At 39.1% G+C, this 15,521-nt stretch overlaps 1 protein-coding gene across 1 annotated transcript; it reads left to right on the top strand.

The window, feature by feature from the left end:
• Positions 1 to 2,508: 2,508 nt before the first annotated feature.
• Positions 2,509 to 14,555, top strand: FKBP10 (FKBP prolyl isomerase 10). The gene is made up of 10 exons (XM_072414759.1): positions 2,509 to 2,993; positions 7,793 to 7,938; positions 9,011 to 9,200; positions 9,767 to 9,912; positions 10,432 to 10,621; positions 10,942 to 11,087; positions 11,355 to 11,544; positions 11,642 to 11,784; positions 12,607 to 12,770; positions 13,796 to 14,555. The coding sequence occupies exons 1-10, from the start codon at positions 2,800 to 2,802 to the stop codon at positions 13,979 to 13,981; spliced, it is 1,695 nt and encodes a 564-aa protein (XP_072270860.1). The 5' UTR covers positions 2,509 to 2,799; the 3' UTR covers positions 13,982 to 14,555.
• Positions 14,556 to 15,521: the final 966 nt, after the last annotated feature.

Raw genomic sequence — 15,521 nt, 5'->3', positions numbered from 1 at the left:
GTAGAAACAACACCATTTTTTTAGCTTAACATATTTAGCAAAGTATCTAAAAGATTTTAGCAGGATAGCCATTGTTTGCAGATCGACACTTTTGCTATTAAAGTGTGGAAATCAGCATATTTATGAAGTTATGATTAACCTAATGTCCCTTTCATAGGCCAAGTAATTGGCGAAGCCATAGGTCACTAAGGAGGTGTTTAAAAACAAATATCCTGATAACCTCTCACCAAGTTGCCACTTCTGTCTATGGCCACCACCCCTAGATTTCTGAACATTGTAACTGGTGATTCCATTAATTAAATGAACCTGATTGTACTTTTAGAAAATAACAAATGCAGAGGCAATGATAGTGAATGAACCTCAGATCGTGCTTCCAAACATAGGGATTTGATTTGAAGCGAATGGAGATTCTGATCACTTTAGATGGTGCGACACCTCTCCACTTTTCAAAGCCTGATTGCCAAGGATCAAGATCTGTTTGCACTTTAACACATTTAGTGCTCTAAAAGTGGAGTGCCAAAAGTACAGACACAGGTTTCCCAAACTAGAGGTTGCTGCACCATATAGTAATGCATAACCCTCATTGCTCAAATGATTAAAGCTGTACTCCAGGCAAACAGCTACATCTACAAATACAGAAGATTTAAGAAAGCTGCTTTACCTGCCTAAAAATTTGTTAATATGTCTATTTAAGTTCCGTGATTAGCACAGCCCTGCCTCATTGCACAACCATATCTACCAGGGAGGAGACCTGCTTTTTTCTGTGCCCTGGTTAAGGTACTCGTACAGGTCTTGTCCCTCCCCTTTGGATCACCATAACAGTAAGACATCTTCAAATAGAGACAAAGAAATATCTTAGTTTCTAAAGACTGGTAGATACTTAGTAGGAATCCCTCCCCTTTGGATCACCATAACAGTAAGACATCTTCAAATAGAGACAAAGAAATATCTTAGTTTCTAAAGACTGGTAGATACTTAGTAGGAATAATGAATTTGTCCCCATTACTCCAGGGGCCCAGAAACATTTGCCCTTCCTGTACCCCCTGTAGAGTTTTCTAAATGTCATCTCTGCTCTATCTCCCCATGTACATGTTATTTCCAACCCCCGAGTTTAGCATTTGGTAGAAGGTCTGTGTAAATAGACACTGCAGTTTACGCCTAGCTGTGTATTTACTGTCATCCTCAGCCCAGACCACCCATGGGATTTATTTATCCATATGAGGCTGAGGTTGAATCAGAGCCCTGGGGTGATCCTTCATAAAGGTGACATGATAAAAAGTTGTTGTATGCTAAGAAGGAATTGTGTCCACAAATAGGAATTGGCATTGTTATGGGCAATAGGGATCTGGATTATTACTCCTGTGATTCAATGCTTTCCAACGCAGCCTGAATGAAACAAATTTAAGACAGAGATTAAAATATCTATCTTCATAGACTTTTATTAAATTGCTTTTCAACCAAATTACCAGGAAGTGTTCTAAGGACAGCAGATGACCCATGAAACTTACAAAAGTTACAAAATAACACAACCACTTATTAAAGGGTTTCAGCAAACACTCATGAATGCACTTCAATTCCTCCTCACCATTCCAAGGCGGATGGCGATTGAAAGTGCCTAGGAACTTGGTGTATCTGCCATAAAAATCCTTGCTGAGGAATGTTATAGGGTAATAACTAGTGATGGTCTAATTTGCCAAAATCCAATAATCAAAAATCGTAAGGAGATATTCTATCATCCACTGTTGGCCACCATTTTTTTTCCAGTGACCCCAATGAAATAACTTTAACAAGGGTTCTCTGAGGCTTGAAAATTATTTTAAGGGTTCATCTGGAGAAAGGCTGGCAAAGATGGTAACCCAACCTCAGTGTTCTATGTCATCCAGAACATTTTCCCTGTATTCAAGTAGCTGTTGCTTGCAAATTTTGGGAGTTGGGGTCACTTTCACTTACATACAGCTTTATGGAGAGGAGAGGAGGGAAGATGAGCAGGAAGTAACCCCCTGCATCCTCCGCCATAGGAACCGGCAGTGATCATCCTTGGTTGCCAAGGTAGATCACTAAATGACTCCTGAGGACCATTATACACGTGCTAGATTTTCTCCAAAGATAATCATTCTACTAATGCAACAATAATCAAACATACCTATAGAACCTACAAATGGACTTTTAAAAATGGGGTACTCAGCCATTTTTAAGGTAATTATTACTGCCAATTCCATGTCTCCATCAATGGAGTGCAAGAAATTGTTGCAAAGCAGCTTCCAAGATGCAACAAAGATTTAAAAAAGAAATTGTTTATGATAGCAAATTAAATGTAGGATTTATTTGCACTTAAAATAGGTATTACATTTATTAGAAGTATATTCACTTTAAATCTTGAAAATCCGCCTCCTTACATTGTGTCCTGCTGATTGTACAAACTTGTTTCGAAGCTGCACTAGGACCCTGAGATCTTCTTTTAAGGAAAGTCCCACCTTCTCCCCCCATTATGTCATCTTAATATCATTTTATATTTTTCCTTCGAACAATAAAAGTGAAAAGAAAGACTTTTCATTTCTGGTTTTGGAGCCAGAGTTGCAGAAGCTAAATTGGGTTTTCTTTACCACCCCCCACCTACTTTTAGGAAAACTGAGTCTCCTCCTCCCCTTTCCTTTCAGCCCTCCAGAGATTCAGCCTGAAGCCCTGCTTTCCACGTTAACAAAAATTCCTTTCTAACCAGAAGCTTGGCAGTCAATGAAGGAAGATCAGAAGTAGAACAGCTTCATTGGGATCTGCAGTCCTCTCCAGCCTCATACAACCATGATCTCCAGCAGCCTTGTAGTATGGCTCCATATCCTGATAATGTGTTTCTCCAGCAATTCTGAACCTCTGGAAGACGTTGTCATTGACCGCTATGATATCCCCAAGATCTGTCCCAGAGAAGTGCAGATGGGCGACTTTGTGCGCTACCATTACAACGGCACCTTTAAAGATGGGGTGAAGTTTGATGCCAGGTAATATGGTTTTTGTTTGCAGCATGCAATTTGTATAGAAGGGGGAAAAACCTACAAAATGTGTATTATATCATTGCAGGCATTTTGTACTTTTTTAAAAGTTTAATGTTTTCATACATAATAGAATGCTACCATTGTATTGCACAGTGTGTGTTGCTGCACGGGCTCTGTTTTATAGTAGCTGCACACTATGCAATATAAAATGCTTTTTTTTGGGCAGAATGCTAATCTGTAATTGATTAGTCAAATCAATTTCTTTTTGGTCAGCTGCTTAACTATTTTACCACCACTTTGTTTCTTAATTGATTTACAATCATTTAACAAAAACTTGCATTGACTTTAACATCCATTGCAGACACTTTTAATTGAATATAAAGATGAAATTGGATAGGTGGAGAGTATATTGACAACCTGTAGTTGATCACAATTTGCATGCTGATTGATTGATATAGAGGATCATATAATGTGTGCCTCCTATTGCCCAATGCTTTGCATGTATCATTGTGAATCTAGGATGTTACCATTACCATGTACAGGGAAAAGAGCCATTACATGTTCTGCCAAAGTTTTATACAATTGGAAAGACCTGGGACTGATTGACATTCTCACCATGCTCGTGATCACCAGGCCCAATATTTATTCATTCATTATCTTAGGACAATTGTAACGAGAGGCCTTTATTAATCTACTCTAGGTTTGTATAAATAACTTGTGTAGATGGGGACACAAAGGACGGATGTGGAACAAATGTTTCATAATTTGGCATTCAGTCTTGCACTACAAGGCTCAGGATGGCTTCTAAGCTCTCATCTCTAAAGAACTGAAAGTTTCAGCCCTGCCTATGGTTCAATAGATGCACTGGAAGGATCATGTCGTTCTGCAAGAGATGGAAAGTTGCAGTCTACCCATGAGCATCCAATGGCATGCAGTATTGATCTGCCATTGCCCAGATGTTCTCATAGGTCTGAGTGATAGTGTGAGCCCCTATGGCCATAAAAATAAAGGAGATTGTACAACCAGATTGTAGCATGCATGGCCACCCTTTGCACAACTTGCACTATGCATGGTCAGTTTTATGCTGCACTCATTGTCACACTACCACTGACCATATTACAATCTGATTGTATAATCTCCAAAAACTATACATTATAAAGATCTACCTAACTAGTTAATTCAATGCTCATTCCAGCTCGCATTGCATAGCTGTTGGTGAATTCAACAAAGATTGTACAACCAAAAAGTATTGTGTGTGGCCAGTTTATAGAAGATTGTACATGTGGCATGTAACAATTTGTAGTTTGACAAAGAATGTGCACTGCACTGGTTTTATTATCGGCATCTCCATATAATATATCCTGCACAGTAATGAATTTAAAAGATGCTTTCCATACAGTAGAGCTTAGTTCGTACTCTTCCACTATTTGGGGCCTTTGTTCCATGCTGTCCCTCCCCCTTCAGTTACATACTGGCAGTGTATTGGAAGGCCAGGCGAATTACCAGTGTATATAGCTGCAAGTTGTGTGTGTGGGGTGGGTGTCGGAGTCCCAGCCCTCTATTTGTAGACGTGGCTGGGCCAAGCTCTGCCTGCAGCACAGGAAAGACTTCCCAACACAGCAGGCCTGTTCAGCCCCATCACTCTGCATCCCAGGATGGTTCCTGGGGAAATCTGGCCCACGCTTTTCTACTAACCCTACAAAACACATGTCATGGGAAAAACAATTAAGTATTTACCAGACCAGCAGGGAAAAAATAAGAAAAGTTCTTCATAAGAGTGAACATTACTATGATTCAAGATAGTGCTGTAAATAATTATCAAAGGGACAAATGCTCTCATACAAAGCTATCGGTGCCTGACGCCCAGAAAGTTTTAATTTTGGACAGAACCCTCTTTTATAATGATGCCTGGTAATGTATCAGGCTCGTAACTGGCACCAACTCTACTATTTGGGCAATGGCAGCTTCCAAGGCTGAATATAAACCTTGTACCAGGTGAGACAGTTCCTAAAAAACATACGTGCCTGGGTCACTAAATTATTGAAATTTCATTTCAATGTTGTGATTGCACTGTTGCCATGGACTATAACACATTTTTGTAAATAAGTTCTCCCAATGAACATCCACATTAGCACTTCAACCAATAGTAAGCTAGTTTGAACAAAGCTAATAAGCTAGTTTGCTTTATAAATGTGCAATGAACAGTTATTACTGTTACAGTTACTGTGTTATATCACAGCATATGTATAGGCATTTCCCTAGGGGAGATGGAGTTGGGTAAGAATATGCAGCCAGGGCTATCTAGGATTAATATTTGTGGATGTCTGCATAGTAATGCACTGCATACCTTCATTGTGCACATAATGTAATATAGAGATATTTTTTCACAAATGTATACAGCTGTTTTGAGCTGGTTGGCCATCGTCACCACCATGGTTTGATGATAGAACATGTAGACACTTTATAGTGAGGTGGCTAAAAGGAACCAAAAGGCCCTCCACCTAATTAGTGAGAAGCTTAGTAGTATTTGAGGTTCTCATTTCCTATTTCCATATTTATCTAGGTTAAAAAAGACATGTGAAAATATTCTAAATTTGTTTTAGTTGCCAAAGGTCCTGGTCTTCTGTGTAGAGATCAAGGTAACAAGATGGCACCACCAGATCCTGGAGCTCCTCTTACGCAGGAGCAGCGAGCAGCTCTTGGTCAAGAACCTGACCCCAACCTGACTTTGGAGAAAGAAGTAGTAGAACATGGAAAGCTTATCCCTCTGCTCATTCTGCCCTGGTGTAAATACAAAACTGTAATTATCCAACTCAAAAAAACACAAATTATCTGCCTATGATTGGTTCTTACTGGTTTCCCTTCGCATACACTCATTTCATTTGATTGGGATAGGAATTCAGCAAAGGACTCCACTAACAGCTTAACGTGGAAACCATTGGTGCCGAACTTTGTACCCTAGACCCAAAGCCCCTAGCTTATTTTTCCATGCGTCCCTAGAATACATTGCAGTTGCACTGATTTTAATTACTGGGAATAGTGAGATAGTTTGCTACTCTGGTAAAATACCAAAGTTAGGAGTGGTGAACGTGTATTAACCTGATAGAATTGGATGTCTTCATATCTCCAGGACATGTTAAGAACTATACCAGTCATGCCAAATGACTAATTGCTGAGTACAGGCTCAGGGATTCCAGCCACAAGGCATCAAAGACTGATAACATCTTCAATGACCCCAGAGTTCTTATTGATGGAAAGGTATCTCACTGAGTTCAGTGAGCAGTAAATGAACATAATGTAACAATATACATGATTATTTCACTGTCTTCTTACTGATAATTGTTATTGGAGTTCCTTTTCTCTTATCATATCTCTTTTGAGAAATTCTGAATGATAGAATATCCATAAATGGTACAAATTCATAGGAGCCACATTGCCTGCTTTATACCTATACGCCATGGCCCGTCAATGATAGATCATGTATTACCCTATAGATGTGTATTTTGTAGCCCAGATGGCATAGAAAATCCCAAATTTATTTGCCTTTTGTTGTAAGTGCAACATGATATAAATTGTTTTGGACATACTAGGCACTCATAAATTCTTCCATCTTTTAAGTAAAACCATCTTTCTGTATTTGCTTGTAAAAGGATAAGCCGCTGTGTCCTTGAATGATACCACATTGTCTGAAACTGTAGGAAATATTCTGTTCTTTTTTATCATTCTCTTTTCTGGGGGAGAAAATGTAAACCCTACCAACTGATTGCAGATATTCTCTGCAGGTGCTAAGATGCATTTGGATTACATACAGTTGCCTAATATTGCTCTAATGACACAAGATAAACTGCCCAATGGTCTCATGTGGTGCTTGATATGGTCCCATTGCTTGAGAATATTAGGCTCTCTGTGCCTGGCACTGCCGTACAGTATAATTCTGATTTTTGCCTGCTGTGGACTATATACTAGTTTTGTAACTATTCAGACACAAATGATAGAATAGGAATAACTATAGGAAATATGAAATAAAAAATGCTCTGTAAGCAGGTAAAGTATAAGCAAAATCCACATTTTGTACAGTTTGTATATATTGAGAAGATTTAGAACCCCATTTAAAGCTATCTGTGTCACCATATGACAAATTCACAATTTTACGTATTTCGTTGTATTGGTTGATGAAGGCGTTGGCTAAAACATCCTTCATCACTTTCAACTGCTAGGATTGTGAGCTCTATGCCACTGCTTCAGAGTGCCTTAGTTTTCCCAAAACCCAAGACATGCTGACAGCAAATATCTTCTGTGGTTGAGTTCTGGGCTGTATCTTTCCTCCATTATGGCCTTTGTATGGCCTCCAAATGAAAATGGCCTCAGTGGCAAATTGAAAGGTTCAAGTAGCTGAAAATGGTAGGCAGAGCTCACCCTTAGAAGCTAAAGAAGCACCAAATGGACCCTGGAACATTTGAAGCTACAATGATGATATAAGAAGGCTACTGGGAATACCAACTTTATGGTCTTGGGGCAACCTTAAGCTGTACCTATTTCCCATCAATGACCACAGAAATCTTGCAAAATCATAGTTTTATTTGGTCATCATGGTGATACGTTTGTTTGGACTTGTCCAGTTATCATGGATTTTAAACCTGGAATACTGTGTGCATTCCTACATTCTATAGACACCCATAGATAACTTCAGACAACAGGTTTTGTCATCTATTCTCATGATTAAAACCGAAATCAGGAAAATGAAAAAATCTTTTAAGAATAGTGACAAATATTCTCTCCAATTCTCTTTTCTCTGAACTCCACAGCTATGACAGAGGGATCGCAGTTGCTGGATTTGTTGGCATTGGGCGTCTCATTACTGGTTTGGACAGAGGCATCCTGGGTATGTGCGTGAATGAGAGGAGAAAACTAATTGTACCACCACATCTGGGATATGGCAGCATAGGAGTGCGTAAGTACAATATTTCATGTTCTTCGTATTTGTTGCTGTATCTCCGTCCACTATAGACGATAGATGTGTTCCAGGGTAGTTATCCATTAAGAAGCTTTGACCCAAGGATAAGGATTGTAATGTCAGCCACATGATAATATTTTTCAAAGGGCATCCAGCATTGTTTAGCCCTTTTTTCTCCAGTTCCTGCCTACGCAGCTTTTATTCCCTGGTTTTTAGTTCTTTTATTTATGGAGGCTCGGTAACGTGGGTATGCAGCCTGTCTTGGAATACCCTCCCCTCTAGGCTGACACTTATCCATCAAGGCATTTTGACATTTTCAGCCACACAGTTTGCTTAGGGGTCCTAAAAGTATTAATGAGGCAGAGTGTAAAGTTATATTGGGAAAACTATAGTCAACACTATAATGTACTTTCCTGGGGGCTAGTAGGGTGCAAAACATAGCTTCCTCTACATGTCCTCCATGTAGCCAAAAATTTCAGAGATACCATGAGTCAAAAGCAAAAGCCATTACAACCATCATGCTGAAGCCTGGCCAGCTGCCTCTGAATTATTTGGAGGGACATGGTGCATGTGGGAGCAGGGTACCAGGTATCCAGCCACATTTCTTCTGATAACTATCAATGTACCCTGCCAATCAAAAGTGGAGGCCACTTTATTCCTGCTCTCGTCTTCTGAGGTATCTGCCAGTCTAGTCCCCTTGATACTGGGGATACCTGCCAGTCTTTCCTTTCTGACACTAGGGGTACTTCTGTCAGCCCTGTCCCCCTGGCACTGGAACAATTTACCAGTCCTGTCCCTCTAAATCTAGGTGTACCTGCCATTTTTGTCCTTCCGACACGATGGGTAACTGCCAGTCCTGTCCCCATGACACTTGGGGTAACAGTCCTTTCTCCCTGGACATACCTGCCAGCCCTATCCTCCTGACACTGAGATGACCAGCTGGATCTGAAATGATCAAATACATTGCATTCATCATTTGATGTTTATCATTGCCATAACAAAGTTATAATGTGGAATAAATCTGTACACTTTATCACTAAGTAAACGCTACTCCCATTTTTCTTTTTAGCTGGGATGATCCCTGCAGATGCCACTCTCTACTTTGACATCATCCTGGTGGACGTCTGGAATAAGAAAGATGAGGTTCAAATCACAACTTTGGAAAAACCCAGCAGCTGTAACAGGACTGTGGAAGACTCAGATTTTGTCAGATATCATTATAATGGAACCCTGCTGGATGGAACCTATTTTGATTCAAGGTAATGAGAGAAAATATGAACAATGGTATCTTGGTTTTTCGTACATAGAAGCTGGTAATGGGTGGTTCTTGACATGGGTTTCTTGGGCTGCCTAGATAACAAATCCAAGAGAAAAGTGAGGCCTTAATCCTCTAGACATCTAACTCCAACCCAACCCATATACTGATTTCAAAACTTCATCCCTTTCACTTTTCTTTATTTGAGGCTCAAATCTTTTTTTAAATCCTAAAATAAAGCTTTAGTTATTGATCCTAACAAATCAATATTTAAGTCCTTGAATTTGTATATACCTTAAGTTCTTGGGTATGTATACAAATCATATACATGTCATATGTCTGGCTGTCATGCCATCCTAGAACAGCAGTTTTTACAGGAAAGAAATAGTTCAGGGCAACAGCTATCTGTTACAATTTTGTTTATGGTTATGTCTGTCAAAGTAACTCAAGGTAAGTAATTGGAATACAGCATGAGTAGTTTTACCTGTTGTCTGGATTTACTCTCTAATGAAAACAATAACATTTAATAATAAAAGCACATGAATTATATTATGTTTTTTTTCCTTATAGCTACAGTCGTTCTAGCACATATAACACGTATGTTGGGTCCGGCTGGCTAATTAAAGGCATGGATCAAGGTCTATTGGGCATGTGTGCTGGAGAGTTGAGGAAAGTCATCATCCCTCCATTTTTGGCTTACGGAGAAAAAGGATATGGTAAATACCAAGTTAGAAATATGGAAATACTTAATTGAGTTTTGAATTAAAAATGAATGTTCTAGAGCAGATCTACTGCACCATCTGGAAGTATATCGTGAAGTCTTAAAACACTGCACATCCATGTTAGGGGTTCTAATCTTTTTATCAATTTTTCTGGACAGAAATATTCCAAATTCTGATTGGATATCATTCATATTTTTCTCTTCGATATTTATACCACCTCTGATCTATCCACAAACAGTTTGAAACCTCCAAAACTGTCCTGTTAGGATTGGTCAGCTGCTTTATTTCCTTCAGATTCACTTTCGATCAAATCATTTTATTGCATGGGAAATCCAATTTGAAATGGAAATCTGTCTGATTGTTAAACCTTTGGACACTGCATCAGAAGATTGGTTGAATGAAATCACTGAGTCTTTGAAAGGCTAAACCAATCCTGTAAACTTATTTCATATGTATATTTGGCTCTTTGCCTAGTGTTCAACATTTATTGACTTGCCATGTGTTTGTTTCTAGGAACGGTCATACCTTCACATGCCTCTCTGGTCTTTCATGTCCTTTTGATTGACTTTCACAATCCAAAAGATGGGATCACTGTGCAGAACCAAGTTGTACCTCAGCCATGTAAGCGCAAGGCAGTTACAGGAGATTTTGTCCGTTACCATTATAATGGCACCCTTATGGATGGAACTTTGTTTGATTCCAGGTAAATATATGATATATGGCAGAACTAAGACTTGAAAATGTAAAACCAATAAGGGCACCCTGTCGCTTTAATGGCCATCTCTCTAGTAATGCAGACCCATGTTTACCTTCATAACAGTTTTTTTTAAAGGTTCCCAAATTTATTTACATTGATTTTATCCAACAATATTTGCCAAATATAGCATTATTCACTGTAGAGCTAGACAGTTCTGGGCCCCAAAGCAGTTGCATGTTCTGCTATAATCATAGTTATGACCTAGCTTGTCAAATGCACAATGTAACTTTACACATCTCTTCACATTTGTGTTTTATTTTGCACAGCTACTCAAGAAACACAACATACAACACATACGTCGGAATGGGCTACATTATTAATGGCATGGACGCTGGTCTACAGGGTGTTTGTGTGGGAGAGTGGAGAAGAATAATCATCCCACCTCACCTGGGATATGGAGAGAATGGTGCAGGTAAGTGACTTTTTATATATTTATTCCTTTGTATGTCTGCTGTGTCATTTTATGGCATTCACAGTGGAAGCTAAACTCCAAATAAAAACGCACATGCTCAAAAAGTTCCGTATTCATGAAAGGAAATTATAGTCTTGAAACTCAAACATTACAAATTGGGAGTTTTGGCAATTGTGCATTGTTTTAACTTAACATGTTATCATCCTAAAATTCCCCTTATAACCCAACATTATTCAATAATCCAACATTTTTCTTTCACTTCCAAAGGAAACAGCATTCCAGCATCTGCTGTGTTGATTTTTGATGTCCACATTATAGACTTCCACAATCCCAAAGACTCTGTTAATATTGAGGTGACCTATAAACCAGAGGTGTGCAACATTACTTCTCAAAAGGGGAATTTCATTAAATATCACTACAACTGCTCGCTGATGGATGGAACTCTGATCTACTCCTCGTGAGTACAAACATATCTCTTGCTTACCACCTTCGTATAGATGTTCTTGATAGATTTAGGTGGATCTAGACCATTAATAAATTATTTTGTGTTCCAGGCAAGACTTTGAAACGCCCCAGCAGATCACTCTGGGAGCAAATAAAGTTATAGATGGCCTGGAGATTGGTCTGACAGGGATGTGTGTTGGAGAAAGAAGAACCGTCATTGTCCCTCCACATCTAGGACATGGAGAGAGTGGATGTGAGTATGTCCTGCAGTTACAAGACATGAAATATATTTAGGAGTTCAGGTGGTACGGGGAACAGACTACATGCATTATACATTGTCAACAAACCTTCTTCATGCTAAATAATATGCCTTCTACTTTAAATTATAATATAGTAGAGATACATGCATGGTTCAAAAAACAAAAAAAAAAGGTCTTCGTTGGAGAATAGATACCTCTAAAGGCAATCAGAAGCTCAGAATGCTCCCTACTCTGGTGATTAAATTTGGATAGCTCCAACTCCTGCTTTATTTTCCGCAAACCATCAAAACATGAGCTGCAAGGTTGTGATGGGGTTTTCTTCCCCCTTACCCATACAGCCTTTGCATTATTTCAGTTCCTCTTCACTTAAGAATTTTTGTAGACTCATCATAAGTCTTTTAAATGCACATAAAAGGTAATGTGAAGACGTCTGTGGGTCAGCGATGTTTGCCGACATGAGCTCATACAGTTTCCTGGACTTTGCAGTTATAATCTGAATAGCAGATGTGTCATTAATAAATGCACTGGCTGAAAGTGGCAGGAAAATGCCAGCCACTGTTGTGTGGAATTGTGAACCTGAATAATGCATAGGAAATATATAGAGTGGGTGAAAGCTGATTAGGTCCTTCCTTTTACTGGCCTCTACAGGTTGGCTGGATTGTCAATGTTACCTAAAGATTTGCATTTAAGCTATGAAATGTTAATTATTTCGGCCAATTTCACATTTTCAGCCAACGGCGCGGCACTCTAGGCTCATTTTTCTAAATGTTTACAAATCTGTACTATTTGTAAGTATTCACTATGTCTTGTTTCAGCTCGTGGAATTCCTCCCAGCGCTGTAATGAAGTTTGATATTGAGCTATTCCATAGAGAAGAAGGGATCCCAGAGGGCTATCTGTTTATCTGGCTTGAAGACACTCCAGATAACCTCTTTGAAATAATGGACTTGGACAAGAATGGCGAGGTTCCATTGGAAGAGGTGACTGGCTTAAGATTTATTTTATTCATAAAGCAGTAACAAACTCATCAGTGCTAGACCATCTATTTTATATGTACCTATCACATTGACTAAAACTTAATAGAAAATCTCCCATTAAAAACTTGCAGGTATATAAAAAATTGTTTCTGCTGCTGGCCTATGCCGGAACTGAATGGCTATCTTGATACCTACCTCACGTTTGTGGCTTGCAGTGGCTAGCAATTTGAAGTACATTTATTGAAAGACTTAAAGTAAAAGGAGGGCATTTAGGCATATTAATATTTACTTCAGATAAGTAGGCAAATTATATCGCAGAGCCTTGTGCTATGGAGTAGTAGAGTTTACATGCAACTGAGTTAAGTGGTAAACAGAGTTATAGTGCAAACATTAGTACATATATTACGTTAAGGAGTGATCATACTATTTTACCATTGTCACCATCCCAACGTGTTTCGCCAAACGGGTTCCTCAGAGGATTTTCAGAGACCTTTTTATTGTATTTTGAATGATCACTTGGTCATATGCAGAATAGGTACTTTATCAAATTAATAGGAGAAAGTACTATTTGCATGAAATTTTATGACTGAAGAGTTATACCCCTACAGGGGCTGCTCTCAAAATGGTAAAGTGGGTAATAAAGGTTTTCTTAAACTTCCCTTTTCACTGCTTGTAAGAAGAAAATAAGTCCGGGGATCCTGGTTGGCTCTGACAGCTCAGATAGCAATTTGTAGTAATTACCACAGTGGTCAGTGGAGGGATCCTTTATTTGAGCAACCTAAGGAATCAAATTTGATCAGTGGGAACTACTACAGGGGGCATTTTACAAGTGAGCTAATGGACAGGCATGTAAAGAAAGCTTCTTTCTTCTTAGGTGTGTATCATTGTACCTTTGTTGACCCCCAAAAAAGGGTCACCCTATTGACCTCTATTATCACATTTTACCAGCAACTGATGCTTTAGGTTAAATACGTAATCAGCAGAAGATGACATTTCCATTTTTGCTATCAAAATCTTCCTTTTTGCAGTTTTCCACCTTCTTAAAGAATCAAGTAGAGCAAGGGAAGGGCCGCTTCCTACCAGGATCAGACCGTGAAAAGTTAATTTCGGACATGTTCACAAACCAAGATCGCAATCATGATGAAAAGATCACTGCCGATGAGCTAAAACTGAAGACAGAAGAGGAGGCAGAGCCAGTTCATGAAGAACTATAAAGAGCTTAGCACTGAGCATACAGAGAGGTGGCTGGGAGACTTGAGGCCTATCTCCTGGTGCCTTCCAATCCCGCTTGTGAGGGAAGCAACGTCTGCAGCTACTTTATCCCTTTTACAGAAAACATTTTATTATGTTGGTGTGCACGGTGTTACAGGCTCACCTGGCTGTAAAGGGAAAATCTGGCAGCTATGCAGAGCACAATCAACAAATGTTTTCAATGCCTGAAATCATCATAAAGTATCTTGGATGGACTCGGCGTTCCAGCAAGTGTAAACGTCAGCCCATTTCAAGTTTAAGTGCCAAAGACTTGTTTTAGTTTGTGTCTTTTTCCAAAGTACCTAGTGAATACAGCACTTTCATATTTTGTTAAAAGATCAGACTCATTTTCTCCCTTTTAGATTTTACTGTTCACTTTATTTCCACACTGACGTTGCACGAAGAACATCCACTTGACTGGTTGCAAACAAACACCTCTAAACTTAGATATTGATTCTGAGAGGATGTAAATGTTATTTTTTTGCAGTGGAAATGCAGGTTTAATAAAGGGTCCTCAAGCCCATTTTTTATTTTCAACAGTTGTATGTTTATTATAAATATTTAAAGAGGAACTCCATGTAACAAAAAAAGGTTGCCTAAATCCATGGTTCTGAAACCTTCACCTCCTTATAAGTTCCAGCTGTGGTGGCTTGCCCACCAACCCACTATTCATGCCAGTCTTAAATCAGTCTTTTTCCCATCCAGAACATATTCTGAAATCTGTGCAGGACCAGCATATATGATTGGGATGGAATGTGGACACTATTGGCACCCCCTCCATTATCCAGCAGACTGGGCATCGTCTATTGAAAAAGGTATTACAGTGTGATAGAAACTTCATTATTATTTAAAAAATAAAAAAAAAGGGTACAGGGGAGCCAGTATATGTTTTTCTCATATGGCTGGCATTCTACCTTGAAGTGTGCAATGCAAAGCATACATCCATCCTATATTTTCTAAACTCTACCTAAGCAGTCCCCATATCAAAACTCCTTGGTTAGATAAACTTGATTTTTATTCTAAAAGTAGGACTCACTGTGAGCAACAAGCTCATGTTCATGCCAATCACCTTTGCTGACTCAACCATTGGTGCTGGACCTTATATTTAATGTAGTAAGACATAATGGAGGCCCTAGGCCGGCTAGGAGCTTTAGTCTTCCAGTATCTTTGGACAACTGTATACTATGCAAAGTTTATTAGATCAGACATGAAATTTGATTAAACTAGGGCATTCATGATCATTACATTGTTGGAATGTTGAATGGGAATGCCCATTCTTTATCAGACGGAGAGCTGAAAACTTGCCCTTAGCATTGACAGGCTAAAATAAGTAATTATAACGAACAGTGAGAAGCACGTCCATTGGCTGCAGGCTGTTGGAGAGTGATCGCTAGTTATTGGTGGTGATGGGAGGGGAATGAGAGCAGGCTAATAATAGGGGTAAATGTCAGGTAAATGACTGCATAGCAGGAGTGTGGCATGTTATTTTTTCTTATGGCTATT

This window comes from Pyxicephalus adspersus, chromosome 6 (genome assembly GCF_032062135.1).
Source record: "Pyxicephalus adspersus chromosome 6, UCB_Pads_2.0, whole genome shotgun sequence".
Taxonomy (NCBI): domain Eukaryota; kingdom Metazoa; phylum Chordata; class Amphibia; order Anura; family Pyxicephalidae; genus Pyxicephalus; species Pyxicephalus adspersus.
The sequence above is the reverse complement of the archived record's forward strand: the minus strand, read 5'-3'. Positions and strand labels throughout refer to the sequence as shown.